General features: G+C 42.4%; 1 protein-coding gene and 1 non-coding gene across 2 annotated transcripts in view; both read right to left on the bottom strand.

Annotated features, from left to right (window-relative positions):
• The window catches only part of FBN2 (fibrillin 2), a 292,375-nt gene extending 269,923 nt beyond the window's left edge, over nt 1-22,452 (bottom strand). Inside the window, exons 1-5 of the mRNA XM_064275596.1 lie at nt 22,196-22,452; nt 21,264-21,346; nt 16,607-16,705; nt 13,244-13,339; nt 1,857-1,952 (exon numbers count right to left, since the gene is read on the bottom strand). Of these exons, the coding sequence (XP_064131666.1) occupies nt 1,857-1,952; nt 13,244-13,339; nt 16,607-16,705; nt 21,264-21,346; nt 22,196-22,452 (631 nt within the window). The remainder of the gene's footprint in view (nt 1-1,856; nt 1,953-13,243; nt 13,340-16,606; nt 16,706-21,263; nt 21,347-22,195) is intronic.
• Nucleotides 2,151-2,255, bottom strand: LOC111751849 (U6 spliceosomal RNA). Its single transcript, XR_002786911.1, has one exon. It is a non-coding gene; the product is annotated as a U6 spliceosomal RNA (small nuclear RNA).
• Nucleotides 22,453-24,168: the final 1,716 nt, after the last annotated feature.

The raw sequence follows: 24,168 nt of genomic DNA, 5'->3' as shown, positions 1-24,168 counted from the left end.
AAAATGAACATCGTCTCCACCAATTATGATTATGTATGAAAACTTAACTATTTTATAACCTATGGTATTTAAATAAACTTAATGTTATCTAGAAAATTTGTGTTATCCTACTCTCAACAACTTAACCTTTTTTTTAATGCTATCATAATTTTTCTTCCCAAAACAAAAGCATCTGGTAAAGACATTTAAATTCATCCCAAGTGTAACTATAAACTCTGTCATGTGTGGAATGTACTTCAGTCCCAAGAAATCTCAATTACCTTAGAAATAATATAAATATCTTGATGTACATGTTCAGACAAGAGTATGTTAAAAGGCTGTGTAGATCTTACTTTCAAGCCTCAGATAATTCTAATCTCTCAGTTTCGTCTCAAGATTTAATCTGAATACCAAGGATTTTTACCAAAGAAGTTTTTGTCAGAGTAATGACTGTAATTTTTAAAATATAAGGTTTCTTTGCAACTCCAAGTCCCTATACATAAATAATCACCACTTCTTATTGTAATATGTCACTCACATATTTTCATATACTCTAGAGTTTCACAACGAAGTGCAATAAAACTTTAAAATGCTATGACAATACCTAGAAAGAAACATTAGGAATATAATTATGTATGATGATGTAATTTTTTTTTTAAATATTCCATTGTGGTATAAACATATAACAAAATTTTTGCCATTTTAACCATTTTTAAATGTACAAGTGTTAATTACATGCATCATACTGTGCCACCATCACCACTATCTATTTACAAAAGTATAATGTTATTTTTACTCTTATAGTTCAGTGTAAAGTAAGTTTTTTTTTTGAAGTAAGTTATTTATCACGTTTCTAAAGTTTAACTCCTTTGATGTATCACGCCACACATTTGGTACTAGGACATTATTAACAGTTGACTTAGAACATCAACACTGGAGATTTTCAGCCATCTACGGCCAGTGAGTTTAACTGCTGTTCAAATTATGGTAAATTGGTTTCATACTGACCTAACTAATCAACCTGGATAAAGTGACAACGTTAGACTACCTACCCAGCATCTATTTCCTCACCCCTTTTCTCCTGCCCAAGAGAACCTCTACTTTATTCAGATACTTAATCCTCACTTCCATGTGGCTTTGGGGAGTCTCCCCACCTTCTCCTGATCCCAGGGCTGATTCTGATAAGTCCACCTTAAACATAGTAATGCCATCTCCCTGGTCATGCATTGGTTCAGACACTCAAGCTTAGGCCAATCAGCATACGAGTATCTCTGGAGGCTGTCACTGGTCTATGGCTAGGGTAGAAGTTTTCTCTGTATGTAGGTAAATGCAGAAGCATGTGGCCTCAGTTACTGCCAACAGCCATCTTACAACCGTAACCAACCCTAGGTTAAGGCAAAACAAACACACAAAGGTTGGCATGGTCTGGAGAAATGCTATGCTGTAAAAGGGTTAAAGTGCTCAGCACATCCTACCTGGAATCCACTGGGTTCTGGGCTTTTTGTAATGGGAGATGATACACTTCCTTATTGGTTAGGGCAATTTAAATCAGATTTTATGGATTGTGCAACCAAAGACACACTCAACAGGGACTCCCAGTTTGAATTATTAGAATTTGCCATCAATTGCTCACTCAAAATTATATGATAGTCAGTCCCAGAGTTGGCTTCTTGAACTGAGGTCATTCTAGTGGAAAAAATTGAGACCCTGCTGCTGCTATTAGTTATGTCTCAGAATCTCACCTTCATATTACAGACATAATCAAAGAAAAAGCACAGTATTTTTTCAGTAGAAGCAATTTCATTGAATAACAAAAAGTATACATTTTTACAATAAAAATCTTCTCCAAGCTGAGTTTCTCATTTCTCTTGTCTTACCTCTTTCACACTGTGGGCCAGTGAATCCATACACACAAGCACAGCGGTTGGGTCCAATACAACGTCCACCATTCTGACATCCATTTTCACAGACAGCTGCACGTAAACATAGCAAGAAGCTCGTTATATCGGCAGACTCTGAGTACAACACAGTTGTGTAGAGATGCTGCCAATGAAAAGTCTTACATTAAATTACATCTCTAAACACAAGCTAGTCATCGCCATAAGTTTAGTTCACATCATGCATGTAACAGATTTTTTTTTTTTTTGTAATTTTTACTGTGCTTTAAGTGAAAAAATATGGAACACTTCACAAATCTGCATGTCATCCTCGTGCAAGGGCCAGGCTAATCTTCTCTGTACAGTTCCAATTTTAGTATATGTGCTGCCGAAGGAAACCGTAAGCAGATATATTTAAGTGTATGCTGAGACCAGGGCTTCAAACTGGTTCATTCCAGTTCAAATCCCTGCTGAGAATTTGCGTTTCCACCCCAGACGTACTGAATCAGAATCTACATTCTAACAAGACCCCCAAGTGATTCTTACATACAATAAATGTTGAGAACCAGCACCCTACTAGTCGTTCTCAGAATTGGTCCCTAACCAGCAGCATTAGCATCACCTGGGAACCTGTCAGAAGTACAAATTCTCAGCAGAGGTTTGAACCAAACGAACCTATTGAAAGCCCTGGTTGAGACAGAAGTCTATACAATTCATTCAAATCACTTCATTAAGTAAGTATTCGGTAATTTTTTTTTTAAATGAGAATCACAAGGATCAGCTGGCTCTGATGGTCATTTAGTCAGACTATAACCATTCAATGCTCCATTTCGGTTCTACTAACGCTGTAATCTATCCATAGAAAAGAAAATGAATATGAGGTAGTGAAGAAAAATGGAAGCAGAGTCTAGGAAGCAGGGATAGAGGGTGAATAAAAAGGACAAGATGTGATATGGAAAAAATGGAGGACACGGCAATAAAGGGAAGAAGCAAAAGTCAGAGGAAAAAATGAAGCCAGGAAAAAAAAGGTAAAATAGGAAAGGGCAACATGAAAAGCTGGGGTGTGGGACACCATCCACTTCAGCAATAAAATACCAAGAGAAAAATCTAATCTCTACATGCAAGTTATAGAAGGAAAAAACAGAAAACCTCATTCTGTCAATACAATAATACTTTCATATAAAATTAACCCACAGTCCAAATTTTTCAACTAATGATGACAAACACATGCAGCACACACTCCCGTGCACCATTTTTATCTGTGACCCAAGAGACCAGGAGTTGGGTTGGGTTGTGGCGAGGGCCCAGTGGGAGCCCGCGAGCCGGATCCAAAGCTGAGCGGCTCCCCCTCCAGACTGCACCACGTGCAGTGTAACTCAGCTCAGCAGCCATGCCCACAGCAAGAAAGTTTCCTTCTACAGGATCATTCTTTAGAAGCCCTGAAAAATAAGTACTAACAGCAGCTGAACTCAAGAATTGTATCTTCTCTAAGAGAAAATATTCATAAGAGTTTGTCTCCCAACTCACCAGCCTGAATAGAAACACTCTGTCCTCACAAATGAAGGAGAGGATGATAAAGTATTCTATCACCTGTGCCCAAAAATTGAAGCAGAGGGACATTAACTTAAATTAAAAAAAAGGAAGTTAGGGGGAAAATATATTTATGTACACTTCAAGTGAGGTACATACTAAGTACTGGAAGCCCAGTAAATACAATGATATGCAGAAAACGTGCAGATGCAATACTGCTGCTATTCCCTTGCCAGGAATATTGGAACCCCACTGATGCAGTGGTTAAAACCTCGGCTGCTAACAACAAAGGTTAGCAGTTTGAATCCACTAGCCGCTCCTTGGAAACCCTATGGGGCAGTTCTAGTCTATCCTACAGGGTCACTATGAGCGGGAATTGACTCCACAGCAACCGCTTTGTTTTCGTTTTGTCTGACCTAGCATCACCCAAAATGAATGCAGTCATTTCTGTTCTGCTGATAGAAGCAAGAACAAAATGCATTTGGGAACAGAAAGTATCTTTCATCTAAAGCATTACCACGCCAGTGGCCTTTGTCATCACTTTGATCAAAGGCAGGAAGATTCTGTGTGCCTCTGCACAAGTATAGCTCTCTAAGAACGACGCCCTTCTGTTCCTTCACCTGTCCCAAGCCGAGTCTTGGACAGAGCAGTGTGGGTCACAGGTTCTATGGAGCACTTGAAATATGTAGTGGGCAGCAAATTAGACAAATAACCATGGAGGATAAAACAAAGGGAATAAAGATCAGAAGGAACATGAGAAAGATGGGGGCGGACAGGAATGTGGCAGAAAACAAAAACCTGCCAATGAACTCTGAATAGTGTGTAATTCTGCACAGTCACCAGGATTTGAAAAGTTCAACTGTTAAAAAAGATACACTGCAAAAAGGTTAACATTAATTTAATGTAATTAAAATGTGAGGAGCATTCTTTAGTACTATCAAGCTGTATGAATTTTAAAGTGAAGTCATTTCTTCAGATGGATCCTCTCACTTTAACTATAATTAGTCTTTAACATGTGTAGGGCGAAAACATTAGGTCACTGACTGTGATACTCAGGGTCTATCGATTGGTAAGCAGAGGAAAGGCTGCTTTCAGGATTTTCCAAAATAAAGTTTCCAAATCCCAGGTAGGAAAGAGCTGGATAAACCTTGGGCTTCTCCTGGAAAGAGCTCATCCATTTCAGGGGAAACTGCATCTTTCAAGAAGCAGGTGATCTCTGTAATTCACTGCATGTCTAGCTCAAGCCCCTACCACCGCTTCAAGACAACCATCCACCACCATTAACTAAACAAATCCACACTGCTGTTCACCTGGGGCACACAACATGGTGTTTTCAATATGCACGTGAGAAGCAGCTTGAGCAAAAGTATCCCTTGCAATGACTTGGTGTGCACTCACGTTTGAATCCACTTTGTGTTCTTTGTCCATAGCATGTTCATATGCATGAGGCAACTTTCACCAGTCAGGCAGGCCTCTCAAACCTCACCGTCACTAACTGTCCTTTTCTCATGCTTCCCTGTGGCTATGCAAAATGAATTTCATGAATACATTTTATTTTTTATCACACCATTCTGAATATTCAAATTTGGTGAAAAATCTGCCGAGCCATTTTCATGTGATGTGGTAATAAGACAGTGAATTTAATGATATTTATATAAATGATATAATTAAACAGACACAGTTAATTAAAATCACAACTCTTGTCATTTACTCTAAAGTTGTCACTTCCTTTCTCAATTAAATGAATCTCAACATTACATGTTATTCCTTCCGGAGGACTCCAGACACACATTAGATGCACACTTCAATTATTTATCACATTGTACAGACCAGCAGTTTTCAAAGTGTGCTCAGGGACCCACAAGGTCAAAGCTATTTTCATAGTAAGTCTAAGATGCTATTTGTCTTTGTCACTCTGACTCTCTCAAAAGTATACACTGGAGTTTCCCAGAGGCTATAGGACAAATCCACAATTACCTAAAAGAGCTATTAAAATACTCCTCCCCTTCCAACTATGTAACTGTGTGAGACCAAATTTTCTTCATACACTGTAACCAAAACAACGTATTACAAGAGATTGAATGAAGAAGCAGCTATGAGAATCCAGCTGTCTTCTGCTAAGCCAGAGAGTAAAGAGATTTTCAAAATGTAAAGTAATCCCTCTCTTCTTACTATTTTTTTTTGGGGCTTGGAAAATATAGTTATTGTTCATAAAAATATTTAGGTTAACATGTAACATGAGTTACTCTTACTTTTAAATGAATTAATACATATTACTAAAATCTGTTTTAATTTCTAACACTGTAAATAGAGATACATACAAACTAAAGATCTCTGGGATCCTCAGTTTTAAAAACTATGAAGGGTCCTGCCAGTAAAAAGATTGAGACTGGCTGATACAGACATCTGCTTATATTCCTTTCACGTGAGAGTGAGCGCTTGCAGGGCAGACAGAGAATTTGTGTGGGTTTGTATCCCTATCATCCGTTCTTGATGTAGCGTGAGTACTAGAAAAAAACTCTATCCAAATTTCACAACATTTTTTTCCCATTACTTTGGGAGGCAGGATCATGCAATGAACACACAATGGGCTCTGAGGTCCCCATCGCCTCCTTGCCACATCATCTTTCTGATTCTGTTTCCCCATAGGAGTTTGATTATTAAATAAAATGTGGCATAAAGCAAAGTGCACAGTGGTTGCACATTATAAGGTGCTGTATAAACCTTAATTCCCTTCCTCTCTTTTACTACAGCATATTTGTATGGAAAACAAGACTTGCTTTATAAAATCCAAAGTTTACAATAAAGAGCAAAAGCAAAAGAAGCAGGAAATACAAATAAAGTGGACTAACAGAAATTTCCTTCTTTTGAATGAGTTAACAATGAAAGTTATTCTACAAAATAATATTTTTGTAATAAAACATAATGGAGGCAGAAATTTATATTTCAACTGTATCTGGGAAGAAACTCAAGTATGTCTACGATTTCCATCAGGGAAAGAATGCTGACCACCCAGCAGGAAAAAAAATGCTCACACCTGGTATGAGAAATCCAGGCAAAGGCAGGGGAGAAAAAGCCATGCCACAGAGAGCAACCTGAGCTGGTTTCTTAGCTGCCTACCTCAATCTAGGAATGTGTACCCTGTCTCACGTTGATCAGCTTATGAAACTGAACGATGATCATGTACTGTAGAAGCATGGAGTTTAAAGAACAATTTCATTCAACAAGTATTTACTCAGCAGCTATTTTGTGCTAGATCATAAGACAGGTGCACATTTTATTAGACGACTCCTGCACCACTTAGCACAGGGGCAGCTACCTGAGCATTGGTCGGATTTGAAATTATGGTTGTTACGTCTACAAGAAAATGTATCAGATAAATGTGTAATTTTAACCAGGTGAAAGCATTAAAAAGAGGAAACAAACAAAACCCTTTGGCCCTTGCAGAGGACTAAATAAATCTTTACTGTGGTGCTCCCTTCTTCATCTATCTTCTAAGATACCATACTCTCCTGGTTTTCCCCGTTATCCACTCTCTCTCAGTCCTCTTTGCTGGCTCTCCTTTCTCTCCCCCACCTCAAACTCTTGGGGTGGATCAAGGTTCTGGTTTCATCTCTCTTCCCTTCACTATCTACACCAACTTCCTAGTGATCTTCACCTAGGCTTCTGCTTAAAATGTTATCTATGTAAAAATGCCATCTATATGCTCCCAAGCTCATCTCTCTACCTCTGACCTCTCTCTTAAGACCCGAGCTCATAGATCCTTGCACTTGGAGAGCTAATAAACCAAAACCCAACCAGCTGCAGCTGAGTTGATTCTGACTCATGGAAACCCCACGTGTTTCCGAGTAGAACTGTGTTCCACAAGATTTTCAATGGCCGTAATCTGTTGGCCATAGATCATCATCATGCCTTTCTTCTAAGGCATTTCTGGGTGGATTTGAACCACCAACCTTATAGTTAGTACCTGAGGACTTAACCATCTGTGCCACACCGGGACTTCTGGAGATCTAATAGAGATTGCAAACTAACAAATCCAAAACAGAACCCTTGCTAGACCATGTCTTCAGCCCCACCCCACACCCTACCTAACCCAATCCTCCCAAGTGTCCCATATCAAGAAATGGCACCACCATTCCACCAGGTACTCCACCAAATCCCTCTGTTGTTGTTTGGTGCTGTTGAGTCAGTTCCGACTCATAAAGACCCTACGTATGACAGAACAAAACACTGCCCGGTCCTGTGCCATCCTCACAACCGTTGCTATGTTTGAGCCTACTGTGTCAATCCATCTCGTTGAGGGTCTTCCTCTTTTTCGCTGACCCTCCATGAAGCATGATGCCTTTTATCACGGACTGGTCCCTTCTGAGGAAACCCTGGTGGCGTAGTGGTTAAGTGCTACGGCTGCTAACCAAAGGGTCGGCAGTTCAAATCCACCGGGCACTCCTTGGAAACTCTATGGGGCAGCTCTACTCTGTCCTGTAGGGTCACTATGAGTTGGAATCGACCTGAAGGTACTGGGTTTGGTTTGTTTGGTCCTTTCTGCTAACATGTCCAAAGTATGTGAGATGAAGTCTTACCATCCTTGCTTCTAAGGAGCATTCTGGCTGTACTTCTCCCAAACAGATTTGTTTGTTCTTCCTGCAGTCCATGGTATATTTAATATTCTTTGCCAACACCATAATGCAAAGACATCAATTCTTCTTCAGTCTTCCAGCTTTCACATGCATATGAGGCAACTGAAAATACCATGGCTTCGGTCAGGCGCACCTCAGTCCTCAAAGTGACATCTTTGCTTCTTAATACTTTAAAGTGGTCTTTTGCAGCAGATTTGCCCAATGAAATGCATCTTTTGATTTCTTGACTGCTGCTTCCATGGTCGTTGACTGTGGACCCAATTAAAATGAAATTCTTCACAACTTCAATATTTTCTCCATTTATCATGATGTTGTGCTTTTTGGTCCAGTTGTGAAGATTTTTGTTTTCTTTATACTGAAGCGTAATTCATACTGAAGGCTGTGGTCTTTGATCAGTAAGTGCTTCAAGTCCTCTTCACTGTCATCTGCATAACACAGGTTGTTAATGAGTCCCCCTCCAATCCTGGTGCCCGATTCTTCTTCATGTAGCCCAGCTTCTCAGATTATTTGTCAGCACGGACTGAGTAAGTATGATGAAAAGATACAACCCTGACATACACCTTTCCCGATTTAAATCAGTATCCTCTTGTTCTGTTCAAACAACTGCTTCTGGGTCTATGTACAAGTTCTGCATGAGTACAATACAGTGTTCAGGAACTCCCATTCTTCCCAATGCTATCCTTAATTTGTTATGATCCACAGAGTCAAATGCCTTTGCAATGCCTTGTGTTGCACAGGTAAACATCTTTCTGGCATTCTGTGCTTTCAGCCATGATCCATCTGACAGAAGCAATGATATGCCTCATCCATGTCCTCTTCTAGATGTCACTTTGATCTCTGCTTTTACTATTTCCCTCACCCACCACCCCAGTCCATCAGCACACACTTCCTCCCATACATTTTACTTCCAAAACCACTAATCACACCCTCAACTACCACAGAGGCAGCTCCATTCACCAGCACCACTGCTGTAGCCTTCTAACTACCCTGTTTGTTTTCTCTCTTGACCTTTCTACAACCCAGCTCCACACAGCAGCCAGTAATTTAAAAAAAAAAATTAATCAGATCGCATCAGTCCACTGCTCAAATCCCTGCAATAGCCAACGCCTTCCCATAATAAACCAAAAACCAAACCCAGTGCCGTCGAGTCAATTCCGACTCATTGCAACCCTACAGGACAGAGTAGAACTGCCCCCAAAAGTTTCCAAGGAGCACCTGGAGGATTCGAACTGCCGACCCTTCGGTTAGCAGCCGTAGCACTTAACCACTACACCACCAGGGTTTTCCGTTCCCATAATATTTACGGTATAATCCAAATTTCTTTCTCTGACCCATAAGACCCTATATCTCCCTTTCTGAACTCACCTCCTACCATTATTCCCTCTGCTTACTATCCTCCCGTCACATTGACTGTCTTCTTGTTTCCAAGATATGTGGAGTCTGTTCCTGTCACAGGTCCTTTGAATTTATTTTCCCTCTGCCTAGAACACTCTTTCCATAGACCTAAAAGCACAGGTCATTTTCTCACTTAACTCAGGACTGTGTTCAAATATCAGCTTCCAAAGATGCCTTCTCTGATCCCCAGTGCAAAATAGCAGAGGATTCCTGATCCTGACTGAGACTCGCTCCCCTTTACTCTGTTTTATTCTTCTTCTAGAACATCTCATTTACCTAAATTTATATTATGTATTTACTTTTTCGGAGACCCTGGTGGCATAGTGGTTAAAAGGCACAGCTGCTAACCAAAAGGTCAGCAGCTTGACTCCACCAGGCACTCCTTGGAAACCCTACGGGGCAGTTCTACTCTGTTCTATAGGATCACTGTGAACAGGAATCGACTGGACAGCAAGGGGTTTGGCTTTTTGGGTTTACTTTTTCACTTGTCTACCTGACCAGAATATAAGCTTTGTGAGGGTGTGGCACAGCCCATAGCTACCAGCATCTTGCGAAGTGCAGGGCACATAGCAGTTGCTCAATAAACACTGCTGAATGAAAGGAAAGTGTGCTTTCTCCATTTCTGGGAAAGAAGCTAAGCAGTTTAAATCTTTTTTTTTAATCCTCACTTTAGCAGACATATTTTCAGGACTTTACTAGATTTACAAACTGAAATTGTTGCATCTGCTTCCCTACCCTCGGTATTGCGACACTCTGTGTATAAGAGAACTGACAAAGCAGTCTTTCTTAAACCATTTACTGAGCTGATAGCTACTAGTTTAAATTACAGTAAGTTATCATACCCTCGGAAGCCCTAGTGGTGTAGTGGTTAAGTGCTACAGCTCCTAACCAAAAGGTCAGCAGTTCAAATCCACCAGGCACTCCCTGGAAACTCTGAGGCAGTTCTACTCTGTCCTGTAGGGTCGTTATGAGTTAGAATCAACCTGACGGCAATGGGTTTGGTTTAGTTTTGGATCATACCTTCACCATCTTATTTGCTGAGTCATGAATTTTCTTAGTTACATATTTTGCTTTATCACTCTTGAAATAAACGTTAGGCAAGGATTCTTTTCTCCCACAAAATATCTAGAGAACAAACGTTCAGGAATATGATTTTCTGGCCCAGTGCCTCCTTCCCCTAACCGGAAAATGTCGTAGCATGATGTGGGTTTACACAGGGGCAATAGAACATAAGGTAGCAAAACAGTTAAGCATTTAGCTGCTAACCCAAAGTTTGGCAGTTCAAACCCACTCACCGGTTCTGTGGGAAAAAGACCTGGCTATCTCCACTAAAGATTACAGCCCAGAAAACACTATGGAGCAGTTTTACTCTGTTACATGGGGTCACTATGAGTCGAACTTGACTCGATGGCAACTAACAATGTAACATTTAAAAAAAGGACCTTTTCCAGAAAGGGAATGTGCTTTCTATCTCTGAGATTCTCATTTCTGTGTGAAGAGCAAGCAAGGGACATGCCTATCAGAGCTGATTTTGCACACCTTCAGAAAAATACATACATACACACATACCCCCAAGACAGATATAGCAGCTGAATCTAGGCAGAAAATGTCTAGTTTCAGGACAGATTTTAAGCAAATACCCTGAGATAGAGAAGCTGAGGCAAGGCTGCTCTTTTCCCCTGTTGTTCTGTAGTAATTATGAGTTTTCCCCCACAAAGCTAAAGGTTGAGTTTTAAGGATGATTATAATTGTGTCTCTTCTCTGGTTATGAACAGGATAAAATATAAACGGATCTTTTAATACTCTTGTAAGGCATAAATAACAAGGGCATAATTCTGCCTCCTTATAAATATTGTGTTCATAATAGGTTTTGCTCGTTTTGGCTATAAAAACAGTGCCACTATATAAAATTTGGAAAATACCTAAATGCACGAAGAGTACAAAGGAAAAAAAAACTTGGCTGCAATTTTCTATTCCAGCACTGTCCAGCTCTTTCCTGCTCTCATACTGGCCTCTCTCTTCTTGCTAGAAACCTGGTCCTAATGAACTGTACTGTCTTAAATACCTTACCACTTCCCAAAGTGTTCAGTGAAGTTCTTTCTAGTCAATCTCAGATGCTCTTAACAGCTTCTGCCATATCTGAACACCACCTACCTATACAGGGGCCTGCAAACAACAGCTTACAGGCCAAATTTTGGCTACCACTTGTTTTTGTACTGCCCATAAGCTAATGGGACATTTCACATTTTTAAGAGATTGAAAAATCAAAATAATAATATTTCATCAAATCTAAAAAGTATATGAAATTCAAATTTCAGTGTCCATAAAGTTTTGCTGAAATACACCCACACTCATTAATTTATATATCGTCTATGGCCGTTTTAAGCTACAACGACAGAGACCTTAAGGTCTAAAATATTTACTATCTGGCCTTTACAGATGAAGTGGTCTGATCCCTGACTTTTACAGAATATGTATTTTTTTAATTGACTTCCTTATTTTACAAGTACACGTTAGAGTACTAATATAAATGGAAAGCAATAATTACTCTAACTAGAAACAATTTTTTAAAGTAACTGAACAATAATAAAATATTAATTTAAAAAACTAGATATTCTTGTATGCCTGAGACTTGTTCTTTGTATGTCAAAGAGGGAGATCAGCAACTCTAAATGAGGCCTTGAAGATTATCAGTAAACCTAGAGTCTACTTGTTAAAATTAGATGAAATGCAAATGAACTGGAAAGGGACTGTCTTATGTGATTCGACTTTAATGTCACATCCTTCTGCTCACCCACACTTAGAAATAAGCAACTTCCCATTAAAAGTCCCACAATGTGGGGAACACTAACCTACGGTATTCCCCAGTGATGTGTCACAATCCAGGGGCTCCAATCCTTGTATCCTTGCTAACACTGTATTTCCTGATCAGTGCAGGACATCACGAAGTGAAGACAAGAGTTTTGCTGGATTAAAACCCCTTCTTTCACAATGACACCTGATTTTTAAAAATAATTTCATATCCCTGTACTGTGGTACTGAATATATTTGAGCAAAGGAAAATTTGTAACATTGGCTTTTATCAGGTTGATTTTGAGATATCTTTAAAAATCATCTATACAAAATACACACACACAGACAGAAAGGGAGAGAAAAAGAGAGACCAAAACAGACATCACCATTTTTTTTTCCACAAAGCAATACATGCTTTATGGAGCTAGATAAAAGAAAAACAAGTAAATGTTTACCCTCGATTTGTATGAAATTTGATAAAGCACTAATAGTATTCAACAACATCAATAATCTAAACCAAAAAAATTCTAAAAGAGAAAAAAAATCCTTAAGGGATAAAAATTACAAACTCAATTGCATACTACAAAAAACTACTTTTTTAAAAGAGCCATATATTTTAAACAACCTTAAATTATGACTCAGTATGAAATGCCCTAATGAACAAATCTGTCTTAGAAGAAGTACAGCCAGAATGCTCCTTAGAGGCAAGGATGGCAAGACTGCATCTTACATACTTTGGACATGTTGTCAGGAGGGATCAGTCCCTGGAGAAGGACATCATGCTTGGCAAAGTACAGGGTCAGCAGAAAAGAGGAAGACTCTCAACGAGGTGGATTGACACAGTGGCTGCAACAATGAGCTCAAGCATAGCAAGGGTTGTAAGGATGGTGCAGGACCAGACAGTGTTTCGTTCTGTTGTGCATAGGGTCGCTATGAGTCAGAACCGAGTCGACGGCACCTAACAACAACAACAACATGAAATGCCCACTAAAGCAACTTATTGACAATAAATTGATTCCAATGTTTCCTTACGTTGTCCACAGTAAGTTCCAATATAACCCTTCTGACACTGGCAATGGTCTTCTGCACAGGTGCCACCGTTCATACATCTGACACTGCACTGCTGAACTGCAAAGAACACAAAATATAAAAACCCAATTGCTAAAATTACAGAATGTGTGATGTATACAAAACTAAACATCCAATGCAGAAGTAAACGTTATGACCCAAGCATATCTTTATTTGTCACACATGCATACATGGACATATCTAGATTATGCTACTGAGTATATGTTTAAGATATATGACACTTCCAGTATTTAAGGAAATAAATTTAAGGTGACTAGTTGCAGAATTTCTAGCATACAGGAGCGTACATTCTTCATTCAAAATACAGGTGCTGAGTGCCAACAATGTGCTCAGTGCTGTACTACCATTATGGACTTGGCCTCCACTCTCCTGGAGAGCTTACATTCTATCAAGGAGACAAACAAAACACAAGTACACAAATACCACAAAGCAATTATAAATTATAATAAGTTCTTTGAAGGAAACTATGTTATGAAGGAAACAGCCTAGAACCAAAGAGGAATTTAGACACAGAAGCGAGACAAAACCACTGTAATACAACTCCTAAACTGAGGCTGAAGCATGAGAATAATCCAGGCATGGGATATGCCAGAGAAGAGCTTCATAGGGAGAGAAAAGAGCAAATTAAAAGATCTTAGAAGGGTAAAGATTTGAAAAATTAAACCCTGTTTGAAAAATTAAAAGATCCATGTGGATAAATAGGTGGACTGAGAAGAGGAGATCTTACAGAGGGAGGCAGAGTCCGGATGACGCAAATTCAACACGGAGTGACTGAATGGATTTATATGAGAAACTGAGGTGATGTGATTTATAATTAAGAGATCAGCTGCTGTGCAGGGACTAGAATTGAAAGGGCAAGAATAGAAGCTGGTGAACCCATCAGGAAGCTACTGCAATACTCCAGGCAAGAGACAAGCGTAGCTTGAGTCACATCGTATCGGTGGAGATGGAAAGGAGTAGATTTGCCTGCAGAACCAACAAACACTGTTAAAACATTTGATATGGGAAAAACAGAAGCAGTTGGTTAAGCAACTGGGTAAATCACAGTGCCCTTTGCTGGGACAGGAGAAACTGCTGAAGAGTAGACTGTGGTCCGCAACGAATTCAGTTTCACTTCAGACATGCTACTAAGTTTCAGGTGCTCACTAAATATCCAAGAGAAGATGTCAAGTAGGAAATGGAACATACAAGTGTGACGCTTAATGGAGGGATCTGCTCTGGAGATAATTATGAGTTATCAACATATTGGCAGTGGTTGAAGGCATCAATATAAATTGTTCACCCAGGGTGGACAGTACCCTTAGGAATACCAGACTTTGAATGGAAGGCTGATAAAGAGGATAGAGAAAAGTATCATGGAGGTCAAAGGAAAAGAAAGGGCGTTTCAAGAAGATAGTGGTTAATGGTGCTAAATGCTTTAGAGAGGTCAAGCAGGAGGAGGGTTGGAAGCATGAGAAAAGTTACTAATGGGAACAGGGCAAGGACTACTCAAGATCAAGTGACTACATGGATTCTCTACTAAACTGAACACCGTAAACTGAGGGCGGGCCAGTGAATGCTTACCTGCCCAGGTGGAGGAACTAAAAAGGTAAATTGTAAAATTTCTCCAGGGTTGGGTTTTTGCTGACGGCATCTATTAGAAAACTAAGGAGGATTAGAAGGTTGAGGATAGGAGCAAGGGTATCTTCTAGGCAATGAGGCAAGTGAGGTTCAGGTGGGTGGGGGAGGAAACACGCTCATTAAAGTGGTGAAGGAAGTCTGAACACAGGCTTTTAAAAAGCTGGGGGAAATGGCAGATGATATTCAAAGAATGTGAAACTAGGGTTTTCATCAGAAGTTTCATCAGAAGGCAAGATCTTGAGTTGATGAAGTGAAATAAAGTCAGCAGATTTGCTGAGATCAAGAAACAATGAGGTAGATGGACTGTCTCTAGGATTCTGAGAACATTCGTTACACGAATTCTGAATCTTCTACCCCTGAATCCGACAGAGTCTATATTACTTTTTTATAGGGAAAAACTTGTAGAAGGAAATATTTTAAAAATATATCAATTTCACACTAGTTTGATGCATATTTTAAGCATTTATTAAATTGTTAAGTAATTAAATAAACAACATCTGCTTCTGCCTTATAATAATGTGATCTTAAACACTGGCCTAAAAGATTAATCTTGGACCTTAAAGGCCCAACAGTTTCTAATTGGCCCATGAATAGTGCATTCTCTGTGCACCATTACAGCTATTTGACAGCGCTGCTGGGTGTTAATATGTATGAAGTACAATGAGTTAACATGTGTAAAGTAATATGTATGAAGTACAATAAGTTAACATGTGTAAAGTATCTAGAAAATAGTACTCAATAAAAACTTTTTGCTTCCCAATCCTGATCTTCTTCCCCCATACCAAAACCAAAAAACAGAATTTGGCCACAGTAGCTAAGCAGAAGCAATACAGACTAGGGGTTGAGAAAATAGGCTTGGGTGTAAAAATACCTAGATTCAATCTGTATTGCTTTGGGCAAGTTATTTAACCTATGTGTGCCTCAACTCCTCCTCTGTAAAATGGGGTAATAATAGTATCTCATAATGACAATGTGAAGATTAAACGAGGCAATACAGTTGAACACTTAAAACGGTAGCTGGCACATAGTTAACAACCAATAAATTACAACTTTATTCACAAAGAATTACTTCTTCCACTGAATCCACACTTCTGCTGCATTCACACATAATTCCTGGACCAGTATTAAAGCCTTTTTCCTACTCAAAACCATGATGCCTGGCAGGTAACAACTAAGCCACAACGATTTTTATGCCAAAGATTAACATAGACCTAGTTTATGAGGAAGGCACCCTGGTGGTACAATGGTTAAGCACTTGATGCCTAACCGAAAGGTCAGTGGTCCGAATCTACCAGTGCCTCTGTCGGAGAAAAGACCTGGCGATCTGCTCCTGTGAAGATTTACAGCCTAGAAAACCCTATGGGGCAGTTTTACTCTGTCCTCTGCGACCACCATGAGTTAGAATCGACTTGACAGCACACACAATAGTTTATGAGGAAAACGATCTTGGAATTCCTCATTTAAACGTTTAACATTTGGCGCAGTGGTTAAGAGCATGGCTGCTGACCAAAGGGTCAGCAATTCAAATCCACTAGCCACTCCCTGGAAACCCTGTGGGGGCAGCCTTACTCTGTCCTGTGGGGTCACTACGAGTTGGAATCAACTTGATGACAACAGGTTTGGTTTTTTGGCTTTTAAGGAGCTTAAGGAAAACACAATAAACAAAATCATATAAATGAAACATACCTGATTTTGATGCACAGGTAGGTGATATTTGGCCACTGGAACAAGTGCACATGTTAGGACGGGAACAAAATCCATCTCCACAGCTATTTCTACAAATGGCTGTAAAAAGCACAATAGCAAATAGAATTAATAATTATGTACTAAACCAGTTTATAAGACAAGGAAGCTACCTTTAAAAACAATGAGCCTGAAAAATTAGGATGTAAAACATGTGATATAAAATGCCTAACTTCAGTCATGCAAAGAAATTACCCATTTTAGACATGTGAATAATTCTTACAAGTAACCATATGATAATGTACAAACCAATGAAACTATTTCAAGTTCCCTAATCCTAATCCTTAAACTTCCTTACTAGTATGGGTTGTCTTTTTCATTCAAGGAAGAGAGTTTATATACAGAATTCCCCAAGAAACTCTTGATCTTAGGGAATTGGGAGGGTTGGGGAAGCCCAGAGGTCTTGCACACTCTTAGAAAACACAGCCCATCACGTAAAGACCTTCACAGGAGAGAGAGAATGTGAAATCTGGCTGAGCCCAAGCCTCCAAGCTCTCGCGGCTTGGCCACGTCTCAGGGGTTCCATGCACATTCCTTCCCAGCTGGTAGCTGACCTGCCCCATCATCAATCTTTGTTCCCTTTAATAATTCCCTCTCTCCCTTCTCCAGTCTTTCTTCTCCCGTATTATCTCTACAACCTAGTCTATTCCTGCTGTTCAGAAAAGCTACTACGACATTTTGACGGAGGGGGACTCAAAACCTCCTGCAGCTGTGACCTACAATGACCACAAAGGTATGAGGGTCATCACAGCAAAGAATGTGAGGCACACTGACACAGCACATACCACAGATGCTCAAAACCTTTACCCGAGTGCCTGCAAATGGGAAGTCATGCCCATAATTAGGGTCAGTTCATTCATGAGCTAAGAGAGATTTACCGCCACACCTACAACTGAATTCACTCTCTATGCACAAAGGCTGTGTACTTTAAAGCTCCATGACTGGATGCACGAAGAGATGAAGAGTCTGTGAATGCCCTGAAACTAAATGCCAACATTTATGCAAATGTGCATGTATCTTTTGTTAGGGAGGGACCCCCAATAATATAAGGGCATATTCTATATGAGCAAACTCACTCAATAATTATTTGTCCTCTCCAGATTGCCTTTTGACATCCAAATGACATGGCCAGCATCTCTATTAATATTCCCTATGGGGTCGCTGTGAGTTGGAATCAACTCAATGGCACTGGGTTTGGTTCCATAGGTTAAAATAGTGTCAAACATCTTGGTCCAAAGATAAAAAAGCAAATTCTAGGCAACAATATGATTCCTGCCATGGAGTTGACTATTAATTTCTAAAACATACCAGAGTTTCTGATCACCAGTAAGTTTCCAATAACAAGTTTCCATTAAAATAGTGTTTTATGTCAAGGCTCTCACCATCCCCAAGCAGACTGATTCATGATCTAGCCTTAGGGGATATCTGAGGGACTCCCATCCAGATTCTCAACCCAGTGAAGGTAAATGGGCTAGAGATCAGTCATCTTTAGACAGTTAACTATCATGGCCAGAGGTGTGCACTCTACATTCATGAGCCAGTGAGAAGAGAGAAGCACTCAGGCCCTTCTTCTACACACCTGCCTCAGACCATGGTCTGTCTCTCCCACAATCACAGAAACCACAAGACTTAAAAACACTGGAGGGAGGTGGAGAGAGGACCTAGGTGCTGGGACTTCAGTGATGCTGGGGGAAATTACATAGTAAAGAGCACACAGTACTCAAGAGATCTGAGGCTGAGATCCTGCTTTGCCACGGAACCACTGTGAGATTTAAAAAAAAAACAAAACTAGCCTCTCTGGGTTCAGTTTTCTTATTGGTAAAATAACACAGAAGGATTATATTGGATGTATTTTAATGTCTCTTCAGGTCTCAAATGCTATGATTCCAGGCCAACATCATCCCACTGTCACTCCACTCATCAAAATGTAGCTCACGGCATTATTTCACAATAAAGAAATTGACGAGCAAACTTTTCCATTGCTTCATGTTCTAACAAGATTAAAAATAAAAAAACGGGGACAGTGAGAAAGTCTCATCCTTTTGGAAACAAGTATTTAGAAGTTTAGAAGTACGTCAATGATCTTTTCAGGTCACAATTAAGAATAAAGCACAAAGACACAAATTAAAATGCATTTAGGTTTCCAGCATTTTGCAAAGTACATTTTCCTTTGAAAATCTTCTTCTCATGAAGACTGGTTAAAGCCAAACAGATTAAATTCTGGAAGTTGATTGTTTTAATATCTTTCTATGTAGAAAGAATATCAAAGTACAAATGTATGGGAAAAGTAAACTTTTGTTCTCATTTTTTATTTCTTTTTTACTTATCCTCTTATTGCATGTTGCCTCAAGAGTTCTTCTTTTGCTAATATGATGGACTATGGATAAATTCAATAAATATAACAATATAATTCATTATCATAAGGAAAGCCTTGATTTTGATGCAGAGCTGTTTTAATTTGGTTATTACATCCATATATGATCATTTTAAATGTACAAATAATTGACTTACTGAATTCAATACAGAATACTACAAGTTAAAATTTAGATGAGACATATAACAGGCCATAAAGTCATTACATTTTTTTCTCTATTTTGTGCACTAGTTGATACTCTTGAGTACTTGGATTACCTTTTTAATGTGCTAATAACAAATATTTTCGTAGCTACCTCTTGACACAAGTGTTGTAAATGTTTCTCGGGATATAAAGATCATGGCAAGATTTATGCTTTGTATAGATTTATGATATCTGTACATTCCAATGTATTTCATAAGCATTCAAATATTCCCCATAGTAAAAACACAGCTACAGTTTTCACTGTTACACTAAGATTTTCAAAGCTGGTCTTTTAAACAAGTAAACAGTACAAAGTCACTCAAAGACCAAAAAGTGTGTAAAGATGATACGTGTAGGACCATACATTCCTACTGGAAATATTCTGGAAGGCACTATTCTCTGGAATTCCCATTCCAAACGCATCCCATAAAATCTGACTTACAGATTTTCAACACGTACCATAAACCAATCCCTTCTCCTCGGCTGCTCTCCAACTTAGTAATGGCAGTTACCTTCCATTACCGTACACTTAGTGAGTCAGACTTTCCACAGTGCCTAAGTCACTCCCAGCTGGTATGGCAGGTGTGCGGCGAGTGATGTTAGCTATTGCCGGATTCTAGAAAACTGTGTAAGTTTAAAGCAGCCACAGTAATGCCCTACTGGCCTGAAAGAGTAAATCCACCCTCCATAAATGCCTCACATACTTCTGTACTGGAGAGAGAAGAATGCAATTTTCTTTTCCTTTCTTTCTTCTTTTTAGTAAAAGCAATGGCTCATAATCTGAGGGTTTCTTTAAAAAATATATAAATTGTTTAAAGAATACAGCTATTGCTTCCTATTTTTCCTCATCACTGGAGATTGTGGGATTTTAGGGTAAAAAAATAGGAAGAAAGTGGCCTTTACAAGACTTCAGATTTCATTTTTTTTTTTTTAACAGCACTGAAATAAAACACTAAGGGTCTATCTCAAACCCACAAAACCAATAAATATAGAGTTATAGATGCCACTACATCCTTATAATTCCTTGGCTAGTGTGGTTTCAACTTGCCCTTTTTCTCTGTCCACAGCTGCATAATTATCTTTTCCCTGGAGAAAATCAAGGTCAATCTAAAGTCAAGATTGGCTCTAAATGAATGCACTGTCTATGATACCTGTCTCCCCTCCCACCAAGACAAATGTGGCTGTGCTATATAAACATACAGGAGAAGACCAGTCACACTTCAACTCACAAATTCACAGACATGGGAAACAGGACATTCCATAGTCCATCACTGTGCGGCTGATAACTAGGGAGTTCTCAAATTAGAAACTGGAAACCAGGGTATATATTCTGGAAACTAAATGAGATCATCAAAACATTTAACGTCAGATGTGCAGGTGTAGCACTTTTCAAGTTCTACGATTCTCATGTTGAAAATCTACGGTATACTATGAAATATGGGGTTTAGAAGCTCTAAATTTACCTGTCTTCCAAAAACGTCAAGCTATTTGCAAGAGCTCTCTCTTTTAAAAATTTTGCTAACCTGGGTCAACTCTAAATCTGTGAGAGTGCTCTTTTCATAGCTATATTATGTGGGTGGTGAGATGAAACCAAAGATAATAAAGTGGGTTTGTATGAAGACCTAAGAAAGCTTCATCTTCAAAAGGCCTAAACCTCATGCAGAGTCAAAAGCCAGATAATTTACATAATCACACTGTGGTCTTATCTGGACACTTTTGGGAAAAAGTGGCTTTGAGTTATCTAGGGAATTGCTCTACTCCCCCTTCAGCTTGTATTAATAGACATAGAAAGATAAAACTTCAAGTATCTTTGAAACTTTTTATCATTACTGCCCTTCAACAGAGTCTAGAAGCAAATCTGAAATGATGCAAGCTGGCTGTTTGCTCCCCATCATTCAGTGGGGCCGCGGCCCCATTATCACTCCTATGTGGCCGCTTGATTCTAAATGACAACTGTATGTCCAAACGACTGAAAGCAAGAGGCCGGCCCTGAAAGGAGGTCCAACACACTGTCCTAAGCTACAATCACTGACAAGCACTCACGGACAATGCACTGGTTCCCTCCGGGAAGTGTCTTCCATCCGGGGCAGCAGTATGAGTGGAACCTGGAGCCGCACACATTGGGCCTGTAATAGACAAGAGTGGTCACACACACGTAGAAAGGGGCGAGGTAGTAAGTACATGAGCGGTTTTCGTAAGATAAAGTAGATTTCAGGACAAGAAACCAACCAACCAAAACTACGCTTCAAATTCTAGAGGGCTGGGGCGCAGAAGTGGGAGTAAGTGGGCTCCACGCTGGAATGGGGGAGGGTCAGAAACTCGAAACATTCCCTTTCATCTTTCTTCCCTTGCTTGCCTTTTTACAGGGTGAAAGGAGACATGGAAACATATAATTTGCTACTATTCTAGCCTCCGGATGCACAGAACAAAGGGAACAAAAATCTTGCCGTCTTTCTTCCAGATCTATAGCTCCAGGATCAACTGTTACTTTGGCCCTGGCGAGTCAAAGAATGTCCGTCGGAAGGTGGAGCGCTGGGGTGGATGAGTGTTGATGAGACTGAGCTGGAAGCCAGTCCCGCACACATCCTCAAACAAAAGGCCGCGGAGCGGCGCCCCCGACGGCGGGGAGCCGGCAGGATTCACCGACTCTGGCACTCAGAGGACCCAGGCCCGCCTCCTGCCGGACATTGGGAACCTGTTACCGCACCGCACAGGCTCTGCGCACACTCTGCACCCTAAGACCTCGGATCCACCCGCCGCCCGACCCCCCGAGGGAGGGCTTTCTGCCTACCGAGTTGCGAAGGAGGAGAGGAAGGCGGTCCTGGGGGTCCTCGGGGTCTCCTGGCGGGAGGGGACCGCGCCTCTAGCAGCAAAAGCAAGGGTCGGGGAAGGGGTGGAATGGAAAGATGCCAAGCCGGGGTCTCCCCTCTCCCCGTGCCGGTTGCTCCCAGGCGCGGGACTGTCTGCCTACCTACCCTCTTAGCACGTCCTGCTGTCCTCGCCTGCGGACGCGACTGACTGCCGCGGCTCCCTCCTCCCGGTACTCTGGCGCAGCGAACCCGCCTTCGGAGCCCGCTGCCGCGGGCCGGACCTGTTGCGGCGGCGGCGGCTGAGACCGAAGCGGCTTGGGCGGCGGGGGCTGGGGCTGGCCTGCAGTGCCCTGCGCCCAGAGCGCCACGCAGCCCAGCCACACGAAGTAGGGCTGGAGACAGAGCCGCCGCCGTCTCCCCATTGCGGGCGCCGAGAGCGCGGGGGGACAAGGCCCGTGGAGAGGCAGTGATGAAAGACAAAATTTGCGCGGGCCCAGAAAAGTCAGGGTCTATGAATCCCGTCGTTGGCCCCTGGGAATCCCTGCTCTAGCGGGCGCCCTGAGAGGAGCGTCGGCTCTTTGGCTGCGCGGGGCGCTGGGTGCGGACTCTAGCGCAGCGGGCGGCGCGGCGCAGCGGCGGTGCAGCGGGTAGCCCCGCGCGGTCCACGTTGCATCCCCCGGGCCACTGCCCCGAGCGACTCCAGAACCGCGGGCGGGCGGGGGCGGGAAATTACAAAAGTAACCCGAGAGGCTGCGGCGTAAAGTTACAAAGAAAGCGGACCTCGAGAGAAAAAAAGTGCCTGCACGCTGCGGATCGGCGGATTCCCGTGCGCTCCGGACACAGATCGTGGAAAACAGCAAAAGTCACCGGAAAGAAGCAGGCAAGCAAACAAAAGTCGCCCCAAAAGAAGAGGAGGTTCTCCTCCCAGCTCGACCGGAGTCCCGCGGGGCAGCGACGTGCCAGCGGCGGCTGGGGAGCCGGGCGGAGGTGCGCTGGGCCGCGGCGAGCGGCTGGCGAGAGGTAGGGCAGGAGCTGGACGCCGGGAAAGATGCGGCGGGCGAGGGCGCGGTACGGGGGTTTTGAGGCCCGAGTGGGCTCGGGGCGGGCCGGCGGGCGGCGGCTGTCAGTGGGGGCCGGAGCGCAGCCGTCCACACGTGGGACGCAGCCCGGGCCGAGGGGCCGGCGCAGAGTGGGCGGGGACAGAGTAGGGGGCGACCGGGTGGGGAGGAACGAGGGGAGCGAGGGGCTGGGGGAAGGGAAGAGGAAGGAAGGGGGGCAGGGCGAAGGGAGGGAAGAGGACCGAGGTTGGGGAGAAGGGGGGCGAGCCCGAGAGGAAGACCGGGGCTGGAAGAAGGGCTTGGCAGGAGGGATTGGCGAACTCGGGTGCGAGAGGAAATGAGCGGGGGATGGGGGCGAGGTTAGGGCGAGGAGAGAAGTGGGAAAGTGGAGGGAGGGCCGGGGGCAGGGAGGAGGGGTCCGGGGGGCCGGCTGGAGGGGGCGAGGCGCTAGGCGGCTTTGCTTCCCGTCCCCCTCAATTGGCCGCTAGCTGTTTTGACTGCTTATACAAAGCCAGCAGACGGCGGGGGAGGGGGCGGTTAGGGACCGGATTCGGGAGAAGAGGCAGCAGCCCCTTCTCCTCCCCCACCTCGCTAGCCGGGCTGCGGATGGGGTAGAGGGTCTCTAAGCGCTCCTGGCTGGTCTCGACCCGCAGCTGAACTTCCCCGTCGGGTAGAGGCCGCACGGTTGAGGATGAGAACTGGGTCCTCTTGCAGAGACCCAAATCCAGACCCAGGGTGGGGGGATTCGCATCCCGCCGAGAATAGAGGCTTGTGCGGGAGTGGGCTACAGCCTCAATCCGAGGAGGCCAGACCCTTCCCATTGCCCTCCTCGCCCCACCTCCCACCGGGAACGGCGTCAGTCTGCGGGACCCGCCGAGGGCTTGGGTTTCCAGATTGAAACGCGCTCTCCCTCATCAAGAGGGAGCTCACCCGGCCGCAGGGGGCCTCGGCAGCGCGCTGACGCCGAGCTCCGGTGGAGTCGGCTCAGGGAATATGCTTCGGGGTGATCCCTGGGAGGCCTGTGCTCGGGTTTGCACCCAGGGAGCAGAGGTGGGTTAGAGCCCCTGAGGAGACTTAGGG

This window comes from Loxodonta africana, chromosome 2 (genome assembly GCF_030014295.1).
Source record: "Loxodonta africana isolate mLoxAfr1 chromosome 2, mLoxAfr1.hap2, whole genome shotgun sequence".
NCBI lineage: Eukaryota > Metazoa > Chordata > Mammalia > Proboscidea > Elephantidae > Loxodonta > Loxodonta africana.
The sequence above is the reverse complement of the archived record's forward strand: the minus strand, read 5'-3'. Positions and strand labels throughout refer to the sequence as shown.